Source organism: Artemia franciscana, chromosome 1 (assembly GCF_032884065.1).
Source record: "Artemia franciscana chromosome 1, ASM3288406v1, whole genome shotgun sequence".
Classification (NCBI taxonomy): domain Eukaryota; kingdom Metazoa; phylum Arthropoda; class Branchiopoda; order Anostraca; family Artemiidae; genus Artemia; species Artemia franciscana.
In genome coordinates, this window is record NC_088863.1 from 32,218,699 (window position 1) to 32,240,417 (window position 21,719).

At 34.6% G+C, this 21,719-nt stretch overlaps 2 protein-coding genes across 3 annotated transcripts in view; one reads left to right on the forward strand and one right to left on the reverse strand.

The window, feature by feature from the left end:
* The window catches only part of LOC136028708 (uncharacterized), a 31,025-nt gene extending 28,874 nt beyond the window's left edge, over positions 1–2,151 (forward strand). For both annotated transcript variants that reach the window (XM_065706575.1, XM_065706583.1), the window contains exon 6: positions 1,721–2,151. In XM_065706575.1, the coding sequence (XP_065562647.1) occupies positions 1,721–2,056 (336 nt within the window). In that variant the 3' untranslated portion in view covers positions 2,057–2,151. The remainder of the gene's footprint in view (positions 1–1,720) is intronic.
* A 688-nt stretch (positions 2,152–2,839) lies between these two features.
* On the reverse strand, positions 2,840–16,197 carry LOC136028544 (homeobox protein MSX-1-like). Its single transcript, XM_065706417.1, has 3 exons — positions 16,056–16,197; positions 5,742–5,908; positions 2,840–3,196 (listed from the first exon to the last, which is right to left on the reverse strand). The coding sequence occupies exons 1-3, from the start codon at positions 16,195–16,197 to the stop codon at positions 2,990–2,992; spliced, it is 516 nt and encodes a 171-aa protein (XP_065562489.1). The 3' UTR covers positions 2,840–2,989.
* Between the last annotated feature and the right edge of the window lie 5,522 nt (positions 16,198–21,719).

The following is a 21,719-nucleotide window of genomic DNA, read 5'->3' on the forward strand; positions in this document are numbered from 1 at the left end:
TCTGTCTCACTGCATTTCATTTTTTATATGCTAGCTCCTGCTATGATTCGAATTGCTATCGAAGCTGAAATAAAATATATTAATAAAATAAGCTGGTACAATATCAGTCAAACATTTTTGCTATAGACATTTTCGCCCTTGACTAACATTTGAAATATAGAAATGCCTGTAAGAAATACCTATGCGTTTAAAATTAGTCCAATCCCCCAAGTAACAAATTGCTTTGTTGTGAATTATCTCAGTTCTTTTATAGTTAGTATACGGACTCAATGCTCAATACAATGTGAAGGTGGATAATCGTGCTACAAACGATCTTTAACGGAAATATTGGGAACATTTAAAAGAAATCGTCGAAGCAAACATTGGCAATGTCAGTTTTAAATGACATGATATTGCGATGTTTCTTCCAATTCATGTTAATCAACAAGAGATCCCATATGCTTTGTTTTGAAAGTTTTATTAATGATAAAAATGCCAAAAATTACATTTGTCGAAGAACTAACTATGACGGCAGTATTGTTAAAAGTCATGTAATTGGTTTTTCTGACAATAGCACCTAGAAAATTAAATCAAGGGTATCACACTAGAAAAAGAGTATAAACTAAAATGCAAAAAATAGAAAAAATGGGTATAGAAAAAAAGGGGCTTTTGCAAAAAATTGCAAAAGGAGTATCAATATGTCACAAAATTATCCGAGATTCAAATCTTTACTGGGGTAGATACCAATAACAAGGGAAGAAACATCTATTGGTTGAATTAAAGAATTTGATTCACCATTTTGTAGATATTGGGTAAGACGGAATCCTATGGCCAGAATATTTGTAACACTCAGGTATCGCTCTATAAATTTTGTATCTTTGATTAGCTTCAAGATTACATTTAGAAGTTTCTGAGCCAATGAACGCCAATGTAGAAAAAATATTTCACTAAATTTTGCCGTATCCATTCATGATGCCAAAAAATAAGCCTAAAATTTCTTTCATTAATCCAAAAATTTGACAAGCTTGAATTTTAATGGGTATGTACACTGAGTCAGGAGATTCTCAACGAAAAAAAAGAAGTTGTATACTTTTGTAATATAAGAAAATATGAAATTTTCTTTTCCCTTTGACCGGCTCGAAGATTAAAGGGTACTTGTATGATATAGCACCGACCTAATATTCTTCATCTAATGTGTAAGAATTGTTTTCAAACTTCACACTGACCAAATACTTTGCCCCCCCCCTAAAGTGCAAATATATAGCCTAAATTATGTATTTTTCGTCAATTCTGTCGCTTCTTTGTCTGGTCTCACGCTATGCTGAAAGAAACTAACAAAAAAAAACTCGTTCTACAAAACGTCAATGGGTGAACAACTTGAGTGGTCAGGGCTATATTATACAAGTACCGATTCAAGAAAATGTAAAAACAAGGAAAAGAGGACATCAATGAAGACAAAAAAACGGTGGTTGAATCTGTCACAGCTACTGCTGTACCCATGAGGTTAGAGCTATTGCTGCATCAGGAAGATTGTAGCTACTGCTGCAACCGTGATAGTCTTTCTCCGTCTGTGCTAGCATGACATTCATCCTCTACCTAACTATAACCTTCAACACATTGTGACAAATATTTTAAAAACACAGCATATAATGAAGTTAATTGTGTTTTAGCAAATTCATGGGAATTAAAACATTGTTTTTTTGCTTTTATGCTTCAAAATTGAATTTATTTTACATTTCAGGATGCTAAGCCTGAAATTCTCTTAGAAGTAACAAAGCCGATTGTTCTCACTGAGGAAATTAAAACTACTGTTCAATCAACCGATTTTCCAAGGGAAACTGAAAATGAGGCACTTATAACCGATACAAAATCATCCGAAAAATCTGGAAGCAAGAAAGAATATGTCAGTGAGGAAGATCAGCTAACATTAGCAGATGTCTTGGAAGAGAACATATCCTCTAATGTTGCAAGTAAAGACAAGGTCTTGGAAGTAACGCAGCTCCCGAAGATTACCGTTGAAGGCGATTTAGGCCAAGGCTTACCAGAAGACCAAGAACTGTACACTACAAGACAATAAACTTCGATTTATGGTTCTAACTTTAAATTTCATCTACTGTTTTTGTGAGGAGCTTTTATATCCCTCTAGATTTAAATATACACGTTATACCTGGAGTTAGGAGTATGGGACTTATGTATGCATCTGACCTTTTCTTTAGTTTCCGTAATGTTAAGTGTGCATATTCTAATTGTAATTGAAAATTATAATAGAATTGTTGCTTTTGTTAGGATCAAAACTGCAAAATTTCAACTGGTCAACCCCACTCTCCTTTCTCACTCCTGTATTTGTTCTATCTCTGTATGTTTCTATGCACTTCAATTGCTTGGTAGTTAATTTTGAAGGAATGCAAGCTGAGAGCTCATGTCGTTGTACATGGGACTTGGCCATTCAATAAATTGACGAATGAGATAGATGGGGCTACCTCGGACACGTGCTGCACATGGATGATTTGAGAATCCCCAAATGTACCTTTTTCTGGTTACCTGAAGGCACCCGCCGCAGAGGAAGACCCAAAAATACACTCCGTCGTACCTACAACAACGACCTGCGGCACCTTCACGCCTCAATACAGCCAGAATGGGAAGATACCGTCGCAGCCACAAGTTTCAGTGACGACTGGAGATTTCTTGGGCGCCTCTGGAGGCACAGAAGGATCTAAGGTCTATGGTAAGGTTACTCAATATAAATATTTTACTCTCATAGGAAAAGAAATAAATAGCTTGCGAGAATAAGGATTTTTCCATAGATGTTTTTAGATCCCTAAATTTCCAGCATTAAAGAAACAATTTTAATATTGTAATTCTTAGATTATATTAAAGAAAAAGAGACTTAGCTTCTGGTAGAATGACTAGAAAACAAATATATTTTTTTATATACGATCCTGAAACACTTCAAATTTTACCCGCGTGGCGTTTACGGCGCACCGCGCGCTTTTATGCACCTGCACGTATTTTAGTTTAAATTTGAGATCATGCGACCAAATATGGCTTGACATTGAGAGTAAGCTGTTAAAACTGTATTCTCCATTGAAAATATGGGAACTTCCTCCTTCGTCTTTCCATCTTTCATTTTCTGCAGCTCATATGAAGATGCTCTGTAGACCTTTCCATCAATTTCGCGGCGATCACGAGCTCTTCTGTTTTGGAACCAAACTTTGACCTAAAGAGTGTATTTATTAGTATTTTTCTAGATACGTTGGGCTATGGCTGAAAAGTCATAGAAAAATTATGAAATATATTCAGAAAAATGTAATACTATTCAATTAAATATAATTACTTTGAGGACCTTGTATATTAAAAACACTATACACTTCGTAAGCTGTCAACATGGCTCTATAGATCCCAGTTAAATTTTTTATTTTATGCGGGGGAAAGGGCTATTTGATAGATCGTTTGACGCTTGATTTATATTAAAAATGGTGTTGGGACCGAAAGGAAATATACGAGTCAGTCTGTTTTAGTCTTTCTAGAGCCTATTAGAATTGATTCGGTACAAATCAATTTGACACAAATCAAAGAATCAGGATTTAGGTCATCACAAAAATTACGTAAAGATGACGTCATTTTTGTTCTTTTGCATATTTACATCTTCAAACCGATACGATCTTTGATATATAATTTGTACCAAGTCAAACACTTTAAAGAGTGTATAAGTATTTTTCTAGATACGTTGGGGTATGGCGGATAAGTCATAGAAAAATATTCAGAAAAATGTAACACTATTTAATTCAATAAAATTACTTTGAGGACCTTGTATATTAAAGATACTATACACTTCGTAAGCTGTCAACACGGTTCTATAGATCCCAGATATTTTTTTAATTTTATGCGTGGGAAAGGGCTATTTGATAGATCGTTTGACGCTTGATTTATATTAAAAATGGTGTTGTGACCGAAAGGATATATGCGAGTCAGTCTGTTTTACTCTTTCTAGAGCATATTAGAATTGATTCGGTACAAATTAATTTGGCACAAAACAAAGAATCAGGAACTAGGTCATCACGAAAATTACGTATGGATGACGTCATTTTTGTTCTTTTGCATATTCACATCTTCAAACTTATACGATCTTTTGATATATAATTGGTACCAAATCAAACACTTAGTAGCGAACTTGCAACGACCTTTGAGTAGTAGTATGGTTATGGTTACTGCAGCAGTAGCCTTGTAAAAAACAAACTCTGGAACATCGTGAAAGAAAACTGGAAATTTGACCCTCTTTGGGCCAAAGCTATCGTTTTTTTGGCAAAAAATTTCTGAAAACGTCACTTTGCAACATCAAAATCTCCTTTGTTGTTTTAATTGTACACTGATTATAGTGATTTCCTTTAAAATGATCCTCCTTAACGTTTTACAGCCAGTTGGTTAATACGAACGTCCCTGGGATGGACAAAAGTAAAAAAAAGAAAATAAAAAGAGACGCATCAGTGGGTCCCATAAAAAATTTATTTTCCTTGTTGTTCAACATAGCGAATTCTAAACCTACTGAAAAGGGTTTTCGATCATGGCCATTATAATGGTATACTGGTGTACAAAATCCGCACTCTTTATTCCGATCTGACGCCAATTTTCTTAGGAGTTTCAGGCTCTTTTGAAATTTATATAGTTTTTTTTCGCAACAAATCTTTGCCATTAAGGCTAACCGAAACAGAAGCTATCCTTCCTTAATTTACTTTCCTCGAGGTCTTTTGTGGATAGGCGGCTTCTTCGGACCTTTATTTCTAAAAATTATTTGGATCCCCCGTCTGTACACAAATAAACGCTGGACTTTATACAAATAATTATTTCACAATAAAAAGAAGGAGGCACTTCCCAAAATAAAGGAAGGTTAGAGAGTAGACCCTTTCTTCGACCATGTTTACCTGATTGACCTCTCACGAAAGAAATTCGGGCCTAGACATCCTTTTGATAGGCTTCATTGACCTCCCTCATACACAGAATATCAACTGACGTCCACACTAACATTTGTTGGGTATCTACCCAAAAATGTACATATAAGAATGAAGCATCAGGAAACTGAAAACAGTTGGTGAAACTGGCAAATATTTATTGATAGTAAGTGTTGATTTTGCGTTGACAGCATATGAAACAGTTCAAGGTGCAACCTTTGCTAATAGCAACCGAAAATCTAAAAAAAATGAAGAGTTGGTAGCAATATACAAATCAAAAGTATCAGTATTTTATGATGATTTCATGTATATAAAATTCATCAAGTGCAGAGTTCCCCGTCAAAAGCTACAAGCCTGGTAAAATTTGTGTGATTGTTGAAAGTGGGAAAAATATCCTGAACTGGCAAGTAATATTGCTAAAATTTTAACAATATAATTCAGCGCATCAGAAAATCCTAATACAGAGGTCTCGAGCTCCCATCTACGAAAACGTGGAGCTTTACATTCTTTTTTCTATAAGGAAAGTCACGGGTACGGGTTTGTTTTTATTCTTTTTTTTTTTCAACCAGGGGGCTACCTTATAAACTAAAAGTCCTATGAAATCGGGAGACGGGTTATAGGAATGGAAATCAAAAGTTTTGAAAGTTCTTTTTCTCTGGTGTTCACCGTCCCATATATGCTTTGAAAACCACATAAAATGCTTGAATACCAAAAAATACTTGATAGATTTTTGTTTTCTTTAAAAAACTGCAATAATTTAGGTGCCAATCCTAGTAATGAAGACAAAATGTTCAATGTGGACGATTTTTTCCATACCCTAGATTCAGTTATCCTGAGAACTTTTGCTAACTCAGATACTTCTCTGCTGGTAAGATAAGGTGTTTTCTTGTACTGATCTTCCAAAGCTGCAATCTCTGTGCTATTAAACGGAACTCTTGCACTTCTATTTATCTTCTTCTTGGACCCACCCTCTTTTTTGGAACCTAAAACAAATAAAGTGTTAGCCAATGAATGTGAGTGTTTGGAGCAATGAAGTATTGTGGCTGTAAAGGGTTTGCAGTACCCATAATTCTGTATGTTGAGGGGTTGGGTAAGATTTAATTATGAATAAAGTCGTTTAATAGCGAAATAGTGCGTATTTTATGCAACCACTTTTACGACAGAGGAAGGGGGAAACCAGATTAATATTATTTTATGAGTTTAACCAGAATAGTGCTGGGTTTTGTACTTTTGCTCAACTCTGTGATCATATTGAGATAAACAAAAATTATAATTATTAAACTACCTTGACTTTTCATCAAAGGAAGTTTTGGAGCTGGATCATTAAAAAAGATAAATAATTATATTAAATACTGATTCAATCCAAACCTTCTGCAAAAACATAAGTTGTACTGTGGTCATGGGGGCTTGCAGAGGGAGGAGGTGGCTCCTCCCCTGGAAAGCAGATCAGAGTAGGAAAAAATCAAGGAAGAATAAGAGCGAGTTAAAAAAGAAAATGTCTTTTTGTGTAAGAGTTGCTAATAAACCCATTTAGAACCAATGCAGAATTTGATTTCAGTCCTTAGATAAACACGACTTGGGTTTCTACTTTCAAAAGGAGACTGAATCCGGCTTTTATAAAAATATCTCCTTTAGGTTAAACTTGAATCAGAATTCGGTCAAGATATTAGAATTTGTTACGTATGAAAGTTGAACTTTCAATCTATATATATAAAAATAAGTTGTCTGTGTGTGGATCTGTGTGTGGATCAGGTGACGTCATGTTTGTCCGCATATGACGTCTGAATTATTTCACACTAATACAAAAGAAGAAAAAAACTAAAAAAGGTAAAAACTACAAAAAAAACTAAAAAGAAAAAAAAACTAAAAAAGCTAAAAAAAGGTAAAAATCTAATAACTAAAAAAAAACTGAAAAAAATAAAAAAGGCAAAAACTACAAAAAAAATAAAAACTAATAAAAAACTAAAAAAGCTAAAAAACTAAAAAAACTAAAAAAACTAAAAAAAGGTAAAAAACTAAAAAAAAACTAAAAACTAAAAAAGAAAAAAACTAAAAAAAAGGAAAAAACTGAAAAATAAAAGAGAAAAAGAAAACTAAAAAAATATGAATAAATATATATAAAAATAAGTTGTTTGTGGGTTATGTCTGTCTGTCTGTCTGTCGAGTGACGTCGTGTTTGTCCGCATATGACGTCTGAATTATTTCACACTAATACAAAAGAAGAAAAAAAACTAAAAAAGGTAAAAACTACAAAAAAAACTAAAAAGAAAAAAAACTAAAAAAGCTAAAAAACTAAAAAAAACTAAAAAAAGGTAAAAAACTAAAAACTAAAAAAAACTGAAAAAACTAAAAAAAGGCAAAAACTAAAAAAAACTAAAAACTAATAAAAAAACTAAAAAAGCTAAAAAACTAAAAAAACTAAAAAAAAACTAAAAAGAGGTAAAAAACAAAAAAAAACTAAAAACTAAAAAAGAAAAAACTAAAAAAAAGGAAAAAACTGAAAAATAAGAGAAAAAGAAAACTAAAAAAATATTAATAAATATAAGAAATATAAATATAAATATAATATAAATTAGCAATCAACAAAGCACCGAGACACAAATGACGACCGGGACACAGGGAGTATAAATGACGACCAGGACATAAGTAAAAAAAAAACTAAAAAAACTAAAAAAATGGTAAAAACTACAAAAAAACTAAAAACTAATAAAAAAACTAAAAAATCTAAATAAAATAAAAAAGAAAAAAAAGAAAAAAGGAAAAAAATAAAGGAGAAAAACAAAACTAAAAAACGAATGTATATACAGACCGGGACACCGGGATACAAATGACGACCGGGACACAGGGAATATAAATGTTTTTTAGCTTTTTTAGTTTTTTTTTCTTTTTAGTTTTTTTTGTAGTTTTTACCTTTTTTAGTTTTTTTCTTCTTTTGTATTAGTGTGAAATAATTCAGACGTCATATGCGGACAAACATGACGTCACCTGATCCACACACAGACAACTTATTTTTATATATATAGATGTTTTTAACTACGTAAAACTTGCGAATATACAACATTCTTTGCTGTCCCATTGTCTGTGCATATAAATAGATTGTCAGGTTTACCGACTCTTGAACATGCAACATATAATGGTCCATGGGAAAACAATCCGTATTCAGATCTATACCTCATGATTCTAATGATTGCCCTTGAGCTTTGTTGATGGTGATTGCTAATCGACCATTCCCTGAGTCGCCATCGTCATTTATATATCCCCCTGTGCACCCCGGCGTCCCCTTTGTAGTTATGTCCCTGTGTCCCGGTCGTCATTTATATTCCCTGTGTCCCGGTCGTCATTTGTGTCCCGGTGTTCCAGTCTGTGATTTCTCTTTGAGTGTCCCGGGCGTCATTTATATTCCTTGTGTCCTGGTGTCCCGGTCGTCATTTATACCCCCCTGTGCCCCCCGGCGTCCCCATTGTAGTTGTGTCCCTGTGTCCCGGTCGTCATTTATATTCCCTGTGTCCCGGTCGTCATTTGTATCCCGGTGTCCCGGTCTGTATATACATTCGTTTTTTAGTTTTGTTTTTCTCCTTTATTTTTTTCCTTTTTTCTTTTTTTTCTTTTTTAGTTTATTTAGATTTTTAGATTTTTTAGTTTTTTTATTAGTTTTTAGTTTTTTTGTAGTTTTTACCATTTTTTTAGTTTTTTTAGTTTTTTTTTTTTACTTATGTCCTGGTCGTCATTTATACTCCCTGTGTCCCGGTCGTCATTTGTGTCTCGGTGCTTTGTTGATTGCTAATTTATATTATATTTATATTTATAATTTTTATATTTATTAATATTTTTTTAGTTTTCTTTTTCTCTTATTTTTCAGTTTTTTCCTTTTTTTTAGTTTTTAGTTTTGTTTTGTTTTTTACCTTTTTTTAGTTTTTTTAGTTTTTTTAGTTTTTTAGCTTTTTTAGTTTTTTTTATTAGTTTTTAGTTTTTTTTTAGTTTTTGCCTTTTTTAGTTTTTTCAGTTTTTTTTAGTTTTTAGTTTTTTACCTTTTTTTAGTTTTTTTTAGTTTTTTAGCTTTTTTAGTTTTTTTTCTTTTTAGTTTTTTTTGTAGTTTTTACCTTTTTTAGTTTTTTTTCTTCTTTTGTATTAGTGTGAAATAATTCAGACGTCATATGCGGACAAACACGACGTCACTCGACAGACAGACAGACAGACATAACCCACAAACAACTTATTTTTATATATATTTATTCATATTTTTTTAGTTTTCTTTTTCTCTTTTATTTTTCAGTTTTTTCCTTTTTTTTAGTTTTTTTCTTTTTTAGTTTTTATTTTTTTTTAGTTTTTTACCTTTTTTTAGTTTTTTTTAGTTTTATTAGTTTTTTAGCTTTTTTAGTTTTTTTATTAGTTTTTATTTTTTTTGTAGTTTTTGCCTTTTTTTATTTTTTTCAGTTTTTTTTTAGTTATTAGATTTTTACCTTTTTTTAGTTTTTTTTAGTTTTTTAGCTTTTTTAGTTTTTTTTTCTTTTTAGTTTTTTTTGTAGTTTTTACCTTTTTTAGTTTTTTTCTTCTTTTGTATTAGTGTGAAATAATTCAGACGTCATATGCGGACAAACATGACGTCACCTGATCCACACACAGATCCACACACAGACAACTTATTTTTATATATATAGAATGGGGACGCCGGGGGGCACAGGAGGATATAAATGACGACCGGGACACCGGGACACAAGGAATATAAATGACGCCCGGGACACTCAAAGAGAAATCACAGACTGGAACACCGGGACACAAATGACGACCGGGACACAGGGAATATAAATGACGACCGGGACACAGGGACATAACTACAAAGGGGACGCCGGGGTGCACAGGGGGATATATAAATGACGATGGCGACTCAGGGAATGGTCGATTAGCAATCACCATCAACAAAGCTCAAGGGCAATCATTAGAATCATGAGGTATAGATCTGAATACGGATTGTTTTCCCATGGACCATTATATGTTGCATGTTCAAGAGTCGGTAAACCTGACAATCTATTTATATGCACAGACAATGGGACAGCAAAGAATGTTGTATATTCGCAAGTTTTACGTAGTTAAAAACATATATATATATATATATATATATATATATATATATATATATATATATATATATATATATATATATATATATATATATATATATATATATATATATCTATATTCACAGGTGGGACATAGGGACACAACTACAATGGCGCGTAACTAATATGGCGCGTAACGACTTACGCGCGCGGGGGGGCTTGGGGGGGCGCGAAGCGCCCCCACCAACTAGGTGTTGGGGTGGCGCGAAGCGCCACCCCAACAGCTAGTTCTAAATAAAAACCTAAATTGGATAAGTGGAATCTTTCATTTTCAGTAGAATCTGTTTTCAGTATATCTGTATTGATGTCTTGTATATTTTATTATGAGGCCACGATTATTTATTTATCAAGTTTTTGTGTATATTCAAATCTCTTTCATCTGTTTCAATTCTATCCCTTGAGGCTAATGCAGGGTGTAGTTGGGTGTCATGGCCAAATTTGGACATAATGCTCCTCTACTCGGAATTATCCTGTTTAACTCTTATATGGCTTGTGGTTCGTAATTATTTTACTTTTTATTACTTTCTATATACTTCAATTGACTCACTTTTTTCCTTACTTTTCATAATATTTCTCTCAACACGTTGCTACCTTGTCTAACTATTAAAAACCAGACAGAGAGCACTGAAACATCGGCCGTTTCCCTTGCGCTAGCAAAACCATGACATTCGCAAAACCATACCATTTCAACCTGTGCCATTTCATGAAGCGAAACATGATTTTCTCATGATAAAAAAACAAACAAATTATTTGAACGTGTCTATTTTTAGTAAAATCCTAGTTTTAGGGGTTTCTTACTACCTTAGAAGGTAGTTGAATTAGGCAAGCGAAACTTCCAGGAATGATTCCAAGGTAAAAAATATACCCTGGGAAAGCATTTTCAGGTTGTTAAGTCTAACCTTTTTCTATTTCCTAAAGATTAGAAGATTATATACAGGACAGGGTTGTTCATATCTGAATGCTGACAATAAACATTTTACCTTTATTTTGGCTTTTGATCTCTTTTTCATTGGCTTTACTTTCTGAAAAATACAATTTCATTATTTCCAGAGACTTGCGTGCCATACCAGGCGTTTAAGAAGTAGATTTACATCTTTCAAACCTGCCTCATTTGAGCAGAAGATGCATTTTGCAAGGTTTCAATTTCATAACACATAGATTGGAAAGATGACCATGGTCCGTGATCTCTAGAGAGGGAAGTAGTGGTGATAGGCACTTCAGAATATTTCTTTGGGAATATCTTTAGCCTTGGATTCCTTCCAGAAAGTTTCATTCCCCTAAATCAATTCATTTTCAAAAAAAGAAGCTCCTAAACTAGGATTTTGCCCAGTTTTCTTTAGCTGAATTCCTAGCCGAGTGGACTGGTAACACTGATTTTATGATTTTTTGTCCAACAGGACGAGGGTTCGAATCCTAGTGTACTCAATTATTTGGTTAGGGACGGGGGTCAGTGGCGTGACTCTGTAGGCTCAGCCAGAGTTGACCCAGCTCTAAATGGGTACCTGGAGAAATCTGGGGAAGGTAAACAGGAAGGTTGTGCGTAAACACAGGATGGCTGGCACCCCCCCATTGAACTTCCCGGCTGAAGGGCCAAGAAACGGAAATCAGCACCGCCGGTAGGGACTGCAAAGTCCAATGCCGTATTCTTTATCTTTACCTTTTTTTTTTCTTTAGCTGAATTTTAGAATGGAAAGGGGCGAATCAATTTGACAACTGGATTACTAACTGAATATAGTCCGTATATAGCTCAATAATACTACTCTTTACCGTTGTTTCCATTGTTTGATCCTATTGTGAATTGCTGGGGCGTAGCTCCAGCATTTTTATTGAGGGACAAAAAGGATCCATATCTGGGTCAAGGGACATGAGCTATATAATAATTTTTCATCCAAATAATAGGTGTGGGGGGTAACTGCGCCCTTGCCCCTCCCAAACGATGCCGCTGATGAATCGGGTACCTGCTATTTAGACTTGCTGTTCTGTTCTACACATTTACTTCTTTAGCTAATCTGCTAAACTTCAAAGGTATAAAAATAAAAAGAATTTCAATTTGAGGGGAGAATTGTCCTTCTATGAAAAAAGTATATTTTGCGTGACCAATATAGTCAAAACATGGTATCTATGGAAGAAGAGTAGGTTTTGAGTATGGATCCATAGAAATTTGAAGATCTAGGCAAAACCCCGCTTTATGGGCCTCTAAGATCTTGAAAAAAGTTGTTGATCTAGGAAAATGAGAGATTGTGGGGGTAAATGCTTTTCCCCTATGCCAATCTATTGAAAACTTCCCGCTTTTTCCCCTCCCAAAAAGTTTTAGTTTCATCAAATCCTTCTTTATGGCTTCTTCCCACCTCATTCGGAATCGACCTGCTTCTCGTTTGGCCCGAAAAGGATGATCTGTTGCGATAGGTTTTTAGTGGTTTATCCGGCATTATTGATTCTCCTCTGTTCTATACTTCAAAACAGGTAAATATGTCTTTATGAAAATTAGTGAATGTTCCATTTCAGCAGCAACTGGAAAGCTCTCGTTACTTATGTTATCTCTTATTCAGCTAAATTACACATGAAGTATTAATTACTTACAAGCGTTACACTGCTAAAATTAGGAAGTAGAAATATCTTTAAATGATGAAATTGTGCAAACAAAATCTTCTGTCTATTTGATTCTAATAATTAATGGGCTGCTCAACTTAGCGCGTTATACTTCTATGCTAATTATGTTTATTCAGTACGGATTTCCTCAACCGTGGGACACAGAGAAAATACTGGACACCATACTTTTTTTTCTAGCAAATTTTGAAAACAGATGATTCTTTGAACCCCAATCCTAGGGCATCAATCAGTCCGTGAAATAGTTTCTGAGTGAAATGTTAAGTTTAATACAGAAAATAGTCCGCATTCATAGGATAAAGGGTTGTATATTAATCGAGAAGTTCACGATGAGACAAGGTTCTTGCTTCTCACCAAATCATGGAAGCCCGACAAAAACTCCAATTTTAAAGATGCCGCTCTAGGAAAGTGACCATGCATTCATGTGTGGGTGGCACATACAATTGGCTTGAATATTCAAATATTCGGAAAGGACGGTTATTTTACTGCACGTTTTGTTTAAGACTAATGTTGATCGAGGTGTGGAAAGCGGGGGGTCATTAACCGACTTTTCACCAAATTGAAACATTTTCATGAAACTGCCAAAACTTAGTTGAGCTAGAAATGACACCGAGATGTTGTAGAAAAGTCCAGCAACCTCTAGTCAATTATGGATCACAGGGAAAACGGTGTAAATGCACCTCTCAACCGGGAATTTGCCCAGCAAACAGAAACAAATCGGAAAAATGTCAAGTCTAATTTTTTCTTTTCAATATGCGATATTTTAACAGCAGTGCGAAATGTATCAAGGATGTTTACCTTGGTTTCATTACATCAGTAAACATTATTAAAAATTTGCGCAGAACATCTCGAGTACAATAAAGGAATTTTTTTTAAAATGGGGCTTAACCTTAGCGATGGCATTAGACGGGGATATGAAGACTGCAGAACAATGACTGGCCATATCTCAGGAGTGCATAAGGAATTTTTGATGAATTTTCTATGGCTCAATGTTTTAGCTGTTCTACCCACCGCCTAACCTTATTTGTGAATAATTTATATAACAATCCATATATAAGGAATACTGTGGGAAAGCAATTAAAGAAAAAACAAAGTTCTTTCGTGAAAATGGTCAGAGGTGTGCAATTATATGTGTCACTCTATAGAAGCTATTGCCCCCTCCCAAAAAACCCAGCGAAACCCACTTTTTGCTATAAAAAAACTGACGAATTTTTGCCAGCTAAAAAGCTGACGAACACGAGCTTGATATTAATCAAGGATTATTGCGGTCGTACTTGCAAAAAGATATCCGACTGACGAGCAAAGTTCTCCTATGTCAGAGAGCTAAGCTGGTCATTCTGGTCATTGGTATCGAAATAGTATGCATGCAAAAGTTTTCCTCGAAAAGGGCTCCATATTTTTTTTGGTAAAATTGGCATCCTGGGATTTTCTGGCCTGAAAAAGCGATCTAGATAAGTAATGAATCTGAGAAAATCCGTTAAGAGTCTTAATTTTGCATAGAAATTCATTTGAGTGACGTCATGTCTGTATATATATATATATATATATATATATATATATATATATATATATATATATATATATATATATATATATATATATATATATATATATATATATATATATATGTACTATCTCTTTAAACAAGCAATAATCATGTAAGCATATATTTAATTATGTATGAATTTTTTCTCGGAAATTACTCCAAATTTTTTCGCAAAAATTGTCTATTCTAGGATGGATATTCCGGCCAAAAAAAGGATGTACATAGGTCAGATGTTTGACAAAATTCTCTAAGAACCTTAATTTTGGGAAAATATGATTCATGTGGGTGACGTCATGTTTACTAATATACCCGAAAAACCTGCATACGTCATATGTGTCTCAGTAGGGGTTGTATCGTTTTTAGTGTCTACAATGCAGGAAAAATTCCCCAAAAAACTTATTAATGAAAAAAAGATCATATGATTGACGTCATATTTATGAGTAGATTTATACGCTCGTATATCAATGACGGATGCAACATTACAAAAGGAACATAGCTAGGTATGAAATACCAAAACATATTTTTGGTATAAAATACCAAAAATAACGCCTTAAAAAGGCGTGCGACAATAAAATCAGAACGGGTCAAAATGAATATGAAGAAGAAAGAAATATTACGTTGGAAAAACAACACCATCAAAATCCTCGACGCCAACAAAAGTCTGGCGCAAAATCCATTACAAAACTATATAGATGTAATAAATGTTGATTACATGTCATTGGGACACTTTAACGTTATATGTATTCCCTTGGGAGCCCTCCATTTTTCCGTGGAAACAGTGGCAATCAAAGATGACTCATTTGGAGGTTGCTAGTTACAACGAGAATCAATATGCCAGCGTCGAAGCCACCGTGCTCCTACGAATGTCCGAAATATGGTCAATGTCAACATTCACCTGTGAATAACTGAAATTCCTTTTTCTCTGATTGGATTCAATTAACTTTGCAAGTCAGCTTTTTCAGTCTTACGCAAGCTGTGATGGTTAAAGTTAAAGTTAGGTTTGATTGTATTAAATCAGATTAGGTTATTTAGGTTAAATTTGGTTACAAATATCAGAAATGGGTTTGAAACTTAACCTAACTAAACCTAACCAACCCCGTCCTAATCTAACCTAGCCTAACCTTTATCATCAAACCTTGTATTAAACTAAAAAAGATGATGGGCAACGCTGACTAAATCTAAGAAAAAAAAAGTGTTTTGGACATTTACCGGTGAATTTTGGCAGTTACGAATTTCGGACATTCACATTTAACACGACTCTTTTTCTTTACGCCACTTGTTTGCCATTTGCCGATAAAGTATTACTTAGAAAAGAGTCGCGCTCTTTAAAATACAAAGAGTCAACGCCGTGTCTAGGGGGAATACCAGGTTTTATCCCCCTTTACATTTTTCCCGACTCGTAAAAGCATAACGAAGATACATATGAACAAATTGCTGATGTGTTTTTATAAGGTTTTTTTGTAACTCTCCCCCCATAACAAAACTCCGGTTACGTCTTTGTAAAGATTATATTTAATTTGACTTAAATCTTTGTTTATTAAGGGAACATGTGAGGTTAAAGTAAAGTGATACACTGCAAGGAACGATATAACTATTTTAGGATGTTTAAATGTAGTTTCATGAATAGTGTTTCCTTACAGTGACTTAAACCACAATGTTTTTTACCTGAAAAGAAATAACTGTTTAATGTGACCTGATAGCTGAAAATAGCTAAGCTTTAAGCAACCAATGTATTTTTCGTTCAGAATTATGGATTCCCCTCATGTTTAAAGAAAATGTTAGCAGAGATGAAAAGAAAGAAATTTCAGATGCTCAGATGATTGAAAAAAAAAGAAGAAGAAAATAAAAACCAGTGCTTACGCGGTAGTCTTGGTGGGTTGTATCTTGTACAGCTTAACCAGTTATATGGGTTATATATCACTGTTTCTCTTAAAGATCTTTCACTCTTTTTAAGGATTGTATCAACACTAAAATCCGTTAATCTTTCTTGGCGTTTCTGCATCCTCTCGCTGCTGCCTTTTAACTGCTACCTCTGTAGCTTTAGCTCAACTATAGATTCATTTATCCATTTTCTAGCTTGATCAAACGTGCCTAATTACTTTGACACATGGTTAATTGACTCGGGGAACGCCGCCCGAAGGGGGTTTTCTGTCCACGCGTAGCAGAGTATTCAATCTGGGTGATTATGGGTAAATACGGTAACTTGATAGGTCCTATTATCCAGCCGTATATTCTTATTAGCAGGATTAAGTTTCTTTCTGGTAGTATTCTATTTCATAAACCTGTCAGTATTGTTCTTTTTATTCTTAACAAATAAATAGAGCGTATAATCCGGCGACCAATATAATATCTATAATGAAAGGGATTTTACTTCGTTCTTATAGCGTTTTTTGTTTTTACTTTGCTTGCACATAAGCGAGCAAAATCTAGATTTAGTGTAAGCTAGAGCACAAATAAAGCCCATTGTCCTTCTGCCATTTTCCCCTCTCTTCATTGACTTGTTAGCTGAAAGGTAGGTATTTTGTACCTTTTTTGAAGCAGAATCACTCAAGTGCTTTTGACTTCTATTATTCGAGGGAAATAAAGGTGACATGAAACTCCCCTAATATCCCTCTTACCCCTTCCACTGCCAAATTTTTGCAGAAAAGTGGGAATGTTTATCTCTCAGGAACCAGAATCAAGCAAGTATTTTTAATATTTCTAAATAATAAAACAAAGTAAACTGTTACTACCTTCCAGCCCCCCCTCCCCCACTGCAAACCCTATTATGTATAGACGAAAGTAAGTATGTTATACCTTGTTTTAAGTAGAACCATGCCATAACCTTACTTTAAATTTTCCCGATTGGAACGCGGGTTCATGATCTCTGTAACCCCTCCTCCTGTCCACAATCAACTTTTTAGTGGAAAGTTAGGCCTGTTGCAGCTTGTTGGTTCTATTATCATGCAAGAAATTTCCATTAGCACTATTATAAGCAAAAATATGGCCTTTTACGCATACAACACCCCCTCTCCCCTTCGCCCTTTTCCAGATATTTTTTTATTTTACAGAAAGGTAGACATGTTACAACTGGTATGAAGCGGTATCATGCAAGGAATAAATGCATTTTATTAGAGGCATAAATAGTTCCACTGGTTCTTCCAACATCGCCCACCCTTCCCAACGTCTACTTCTACGCCAAAATCCAAAAGAATTTTCATAGTGCGTTATCAAGACACGAAGCAACCCTAAGCCGCTCCAAAAATTCCTATTCCTCCGAGTGTCAAATTTTAGCAGAGTCGTAAGCATGTTGTCTGGGTTACCACCACCATGGATTTATCCATGTTTACGTGGATTTTTCATCCCCTGGAATGAATATTCAAAATGTCATAGTTTGCCATGGACTTATTTTAAAATAAACTTGTATTTTACGTGAAATCATGGATTTTGCCAAGGAATTTACCTATCTACCTAAAAAAATAGTCATCAGGTTTGATTTTTCATAAAATTTGCTTGTAATCATTGAAATATCGCTGTGGCGATATTTATTTTTCTTTTCAAACAGTTCGTGGTAACGAACTGTAATAAGGAGCGACCCGGCTCAATAGTAACCAAAACTCTAAAAAATTGAATTTTAATATCAATAGCTACATCAAAAGAATCGCATTTTAATGCTGATTTTAAATATATAAGTTTCATCAGTTTAGAATTACCCATCAAAAGTTACGAGCCTGAGAAAATTTGCCATATTTAAGAAAATAGGGGGAAACACCCCCTAAAAGTCGTAGAATCTTGACGAAAATGACACCATCAGATTCAGCGTATCAGAGAACCATACTGTAGAAGTTTCAAGCTCCTATCTTAAAAAATATGGAATTTTGTATTTTTTGCCAGAAGACAAATCACGGGTGCGTGTTTATTTGTTTGTTTTTTTTCTTTTCCCCAGGGGTCATCGTATTGACCAAGTGGTCCTAGAATGTCGCAAGAGGGCTCATTCTAACCGAAATGAAAATTTCTAGTGCCCTTTAACGTGACCAAAAAAATTGGAGGGCATCTAGGCCCCCTTCCACGCTCATTTGTTTCCCAAAGTCAACAAATCAAAATTTTGAGGTAGCCATTTTGTTCAGCATAGTCGAAAACCATAATAACTATGTCTTTGGGGATGACTTACTCCCCCACAATCCCTGGGGGAGGGGCTGAAAGTTACAAACTTTGACCAGTGTTTACATATAGTAATGGTTATTGGGAAGTGTGCAGACGTTTTCAGGGGGATTTTATTTTGTTTGGGGGTGGGGCTGAGAGGAGGGGGCTATGTTGGAGGATCTTTCCTTGGAGGAATCTGTCATGGGGGAAGAAAAATTCAATGAAAAGGGCGCAGGATTTTCTAGCATTCAAACAGTTCGTGGTAACGAACTGTAGTAAGGAGCGATCCGGCTCAGTAGTAACCAAAACTCTAAAAAATTGAATTTTGATATAAGTAGCTACATCAAAAGAATTGCATTTTAATGCTGATTTTAAATATGTAAGTTTCATCAAGTTTAGTCTTACCCATCAAAAGTTACGAGCCTGAGAAAATTTGCCTTATTTAGGAAAATAGGGAGAAACACACCCTAAAAGTCGTAGGATCTTAACAAAAATGACACCATCAGATTCAGCGTATCCGAGAACCCTACTGTAGAAGTTTCAAGCTCCTATCTACAAAAATGTGAAATTTTGCATTTTTTGCCAGAAGACAAATCACGGGTGCGTGTTCATTTGTTTTTTTTGTTTTTCACAGGGGTCATCGTATCGACCAAGTGGTCCTAGAATGTCGCAAGAGGGCTCATTCTAACGGAAATGAAAAGTTCTAGTGTCCTTTTTAAGTGACCAAAAAAATTGGAGTGCATCTAGGCCTCCTCCCACGCTCATTTTTTTCCCAAAGTCAACGGATCAAAATTTTGAGATAGCCATTTTGTTCAGCATAGTCGAAAATCATAATAATTATGTATTTGGGGATGACTTACTCCCCCACAGTCCCTGGGGGAGGGGCTGCAAGTTACAAACTTCAACCAGTGTTTACATATAATAATGGTTATTGGGAAGTGTACAGACGTTTTCAGGGGGATTTTTTTTTGGTTTTGGGGGTAGGGTTGAGGGAGGGGGCTATTTGGGAGGATCTTTCCTTGGAGAAATATGTCATGGGAAAAAATTCAATGAAAAGGGCGCAGGACGAATCTGGTCACGTTAGAAAAAAACGTCAAATTCAGAGCTTAATATACAATGTTGGGTGTTCGGAGCCTCTCTATTATGGAGTATAATTTGAAAATAACACACCTATACGAGCGATAAAACATATATACCACAACCATAACTCAAAAAACGAAAGAACTGCTAAGAGATAACACAACTATAAAGCGAAAACAGGTGAAAACTAACAGGAAAATAAACGAACTAAGAGGTGGAAGGGGCCCAGAGAAAAAATATAATCCTTTTCCAATTTTGAGCCTAACTTCCGCAAAGGAGTAATAATGTCAGAAGCCCCGAAATACCGAATTATTTTCTTTTCAAACAGTTCGTGGTAAAGAACTGTAGTAAGGAGCGACCCGGCTCAAGTTTCATCAAGTTTAGTTTTACCCATCAAAAGTTACGAGCCTGAGAAAATTTGCCCTATTTTCGAAAATTGGGGGAAACATCCCCTAAAAGACATAAAATCTTAACAAAAATCACACTATCGCATTCGGCATATCAAAGAAATCTATAGCAAAAATTTCAAGTTCCTATCTAAAAAAAGTGGAATTTCATATTTTTTGCCAGAAGACAAATCACAGGTGCGTGTTATTTGTTTGTTTGTTGTTTTTTTCTTTTCCCCAGGGGTCATCGTATTGACCAAGTGGTCTTAGAGTGTCGCAAGAGGGCTCATTCTTACGGAAATGAAAAGTTCTAGTGCCCTCTTTAAGTGATAAAAAAACTGGAGGGCAAATAGGCCTCCTCCCACGCTAATTTTTTCCAAAAGTCAACAGATTAAAATTTTGAGATTGCCACTTTGTTCCACATAGTCGAAAACCATAATAACTATGTCTTTGGGAATGACTTACTCCCCCACAATCGCTGGGGGAGGGGCTGCAAGTTACAAACTTTGACCAGTGTTTACATATTGTAATGGTTATTGGGAAGTGTACAGACGTTTTCAGGGGGATTTTTTGGTTTGGGGGGTGGGGTTGATGGGAGAGGGCTTCGTGGGAGGATCTTTCCTTTGAGGAAGATGTCATGGGGGAAGAAAAATTCAATGAAAAGGGCGCAGGATTTTCTAGCATTACTATAAAAAAAAAGAAATAATAAACATGAAAACGTTTTTTCAAATGAAAGTAAGGAATAGCATTGAAATTTAAACGAACAGAGATTATTACGCATATGAGGGGTTCTAAAAATACTTTAACATAAAGAGCGAGGTATTTAGGAGGATATAAATACCTCGCTCTTTATGCTAAAATATTTTTAGTAATTTCACCTATTTATTCTACGGACTTTTTGATTCAGGGGTCATTCTTAAAGAATTGGGACAAAAATTACGATTTAGTGTACAGAGCGAGGTATTAACGAGGGTACAAACCCCCTCGTACACATAATAAAAATATAAGAATATAAAATTTGTTACGTAAGTTAATTCTTAAGTTACGTATATTTTTTTAAAAATAAAAACGTTCGTTGAAAATTAAAAGTTCTAGTAGCTTTTTAAGTAACCGAAAAATTGGAGGGCAGCTAGGCCTCCTTCCCCACCCCTTATTTCTCAAAATCGTCTGATCAAAACTAAGAGAAAGCCATTTAGCCAAAAAAAAATATACTAATTTCATTTCAATATTTTATGTGTGGAGAGCCAAAATCAAACATGCATTAATTCAAAAACGTTCAGAAATTAAATAAAAAAAAACTGGTTTTTTTAACTGAAAGTAAGGAGCGACATTAAAACTTAAAACGAACAGAAATTACTCCGTATATGAAATGGGTTGTCCCCTCCGTAGTCCCTCGCTCTTTACGCTAAATTTTGACTCTTTGCCACAATTCTACTTTTTAAAACAATTAAAAACTTTAGCGTAAAGAGCGAGGGACTGCGGAGGGGACAACCCATTTCGTATACGGAGTAATTTCTGTTCGTTTTAAGTTTTAATGTCGCTCCTTACTTTCAGTTAAAAAATCTATTTTTTTTATTTAATTCATTTTTAGAGTTATGTTTGTCAGTGCTGAAGCCAACCTTTACTAAATTATGTTTTTTATTGTTATTTGAAGCTCATAAATGAACAATTCTTGACACAGCTTGGAATTGGAATACTAGCTGTCTTCATTTCATTGATTTGATTTTTCCGTCGTTTACTTTCTAACGACTATACAGCATTTTTTTTTGTTTTTCATAGTTTTGTTCGAAATCTCTTAGATAAATCGGGTGTAAAAACAGATTATTGTGCTTCGAAGAATCTCGAGCGGATTTCCTATTCCGATCTGGAGAAAATAAGCTAAACGACTAAGGACGAAATTTAACTTACCTCTGAAACTCAGTTTATCGTTAAGAGA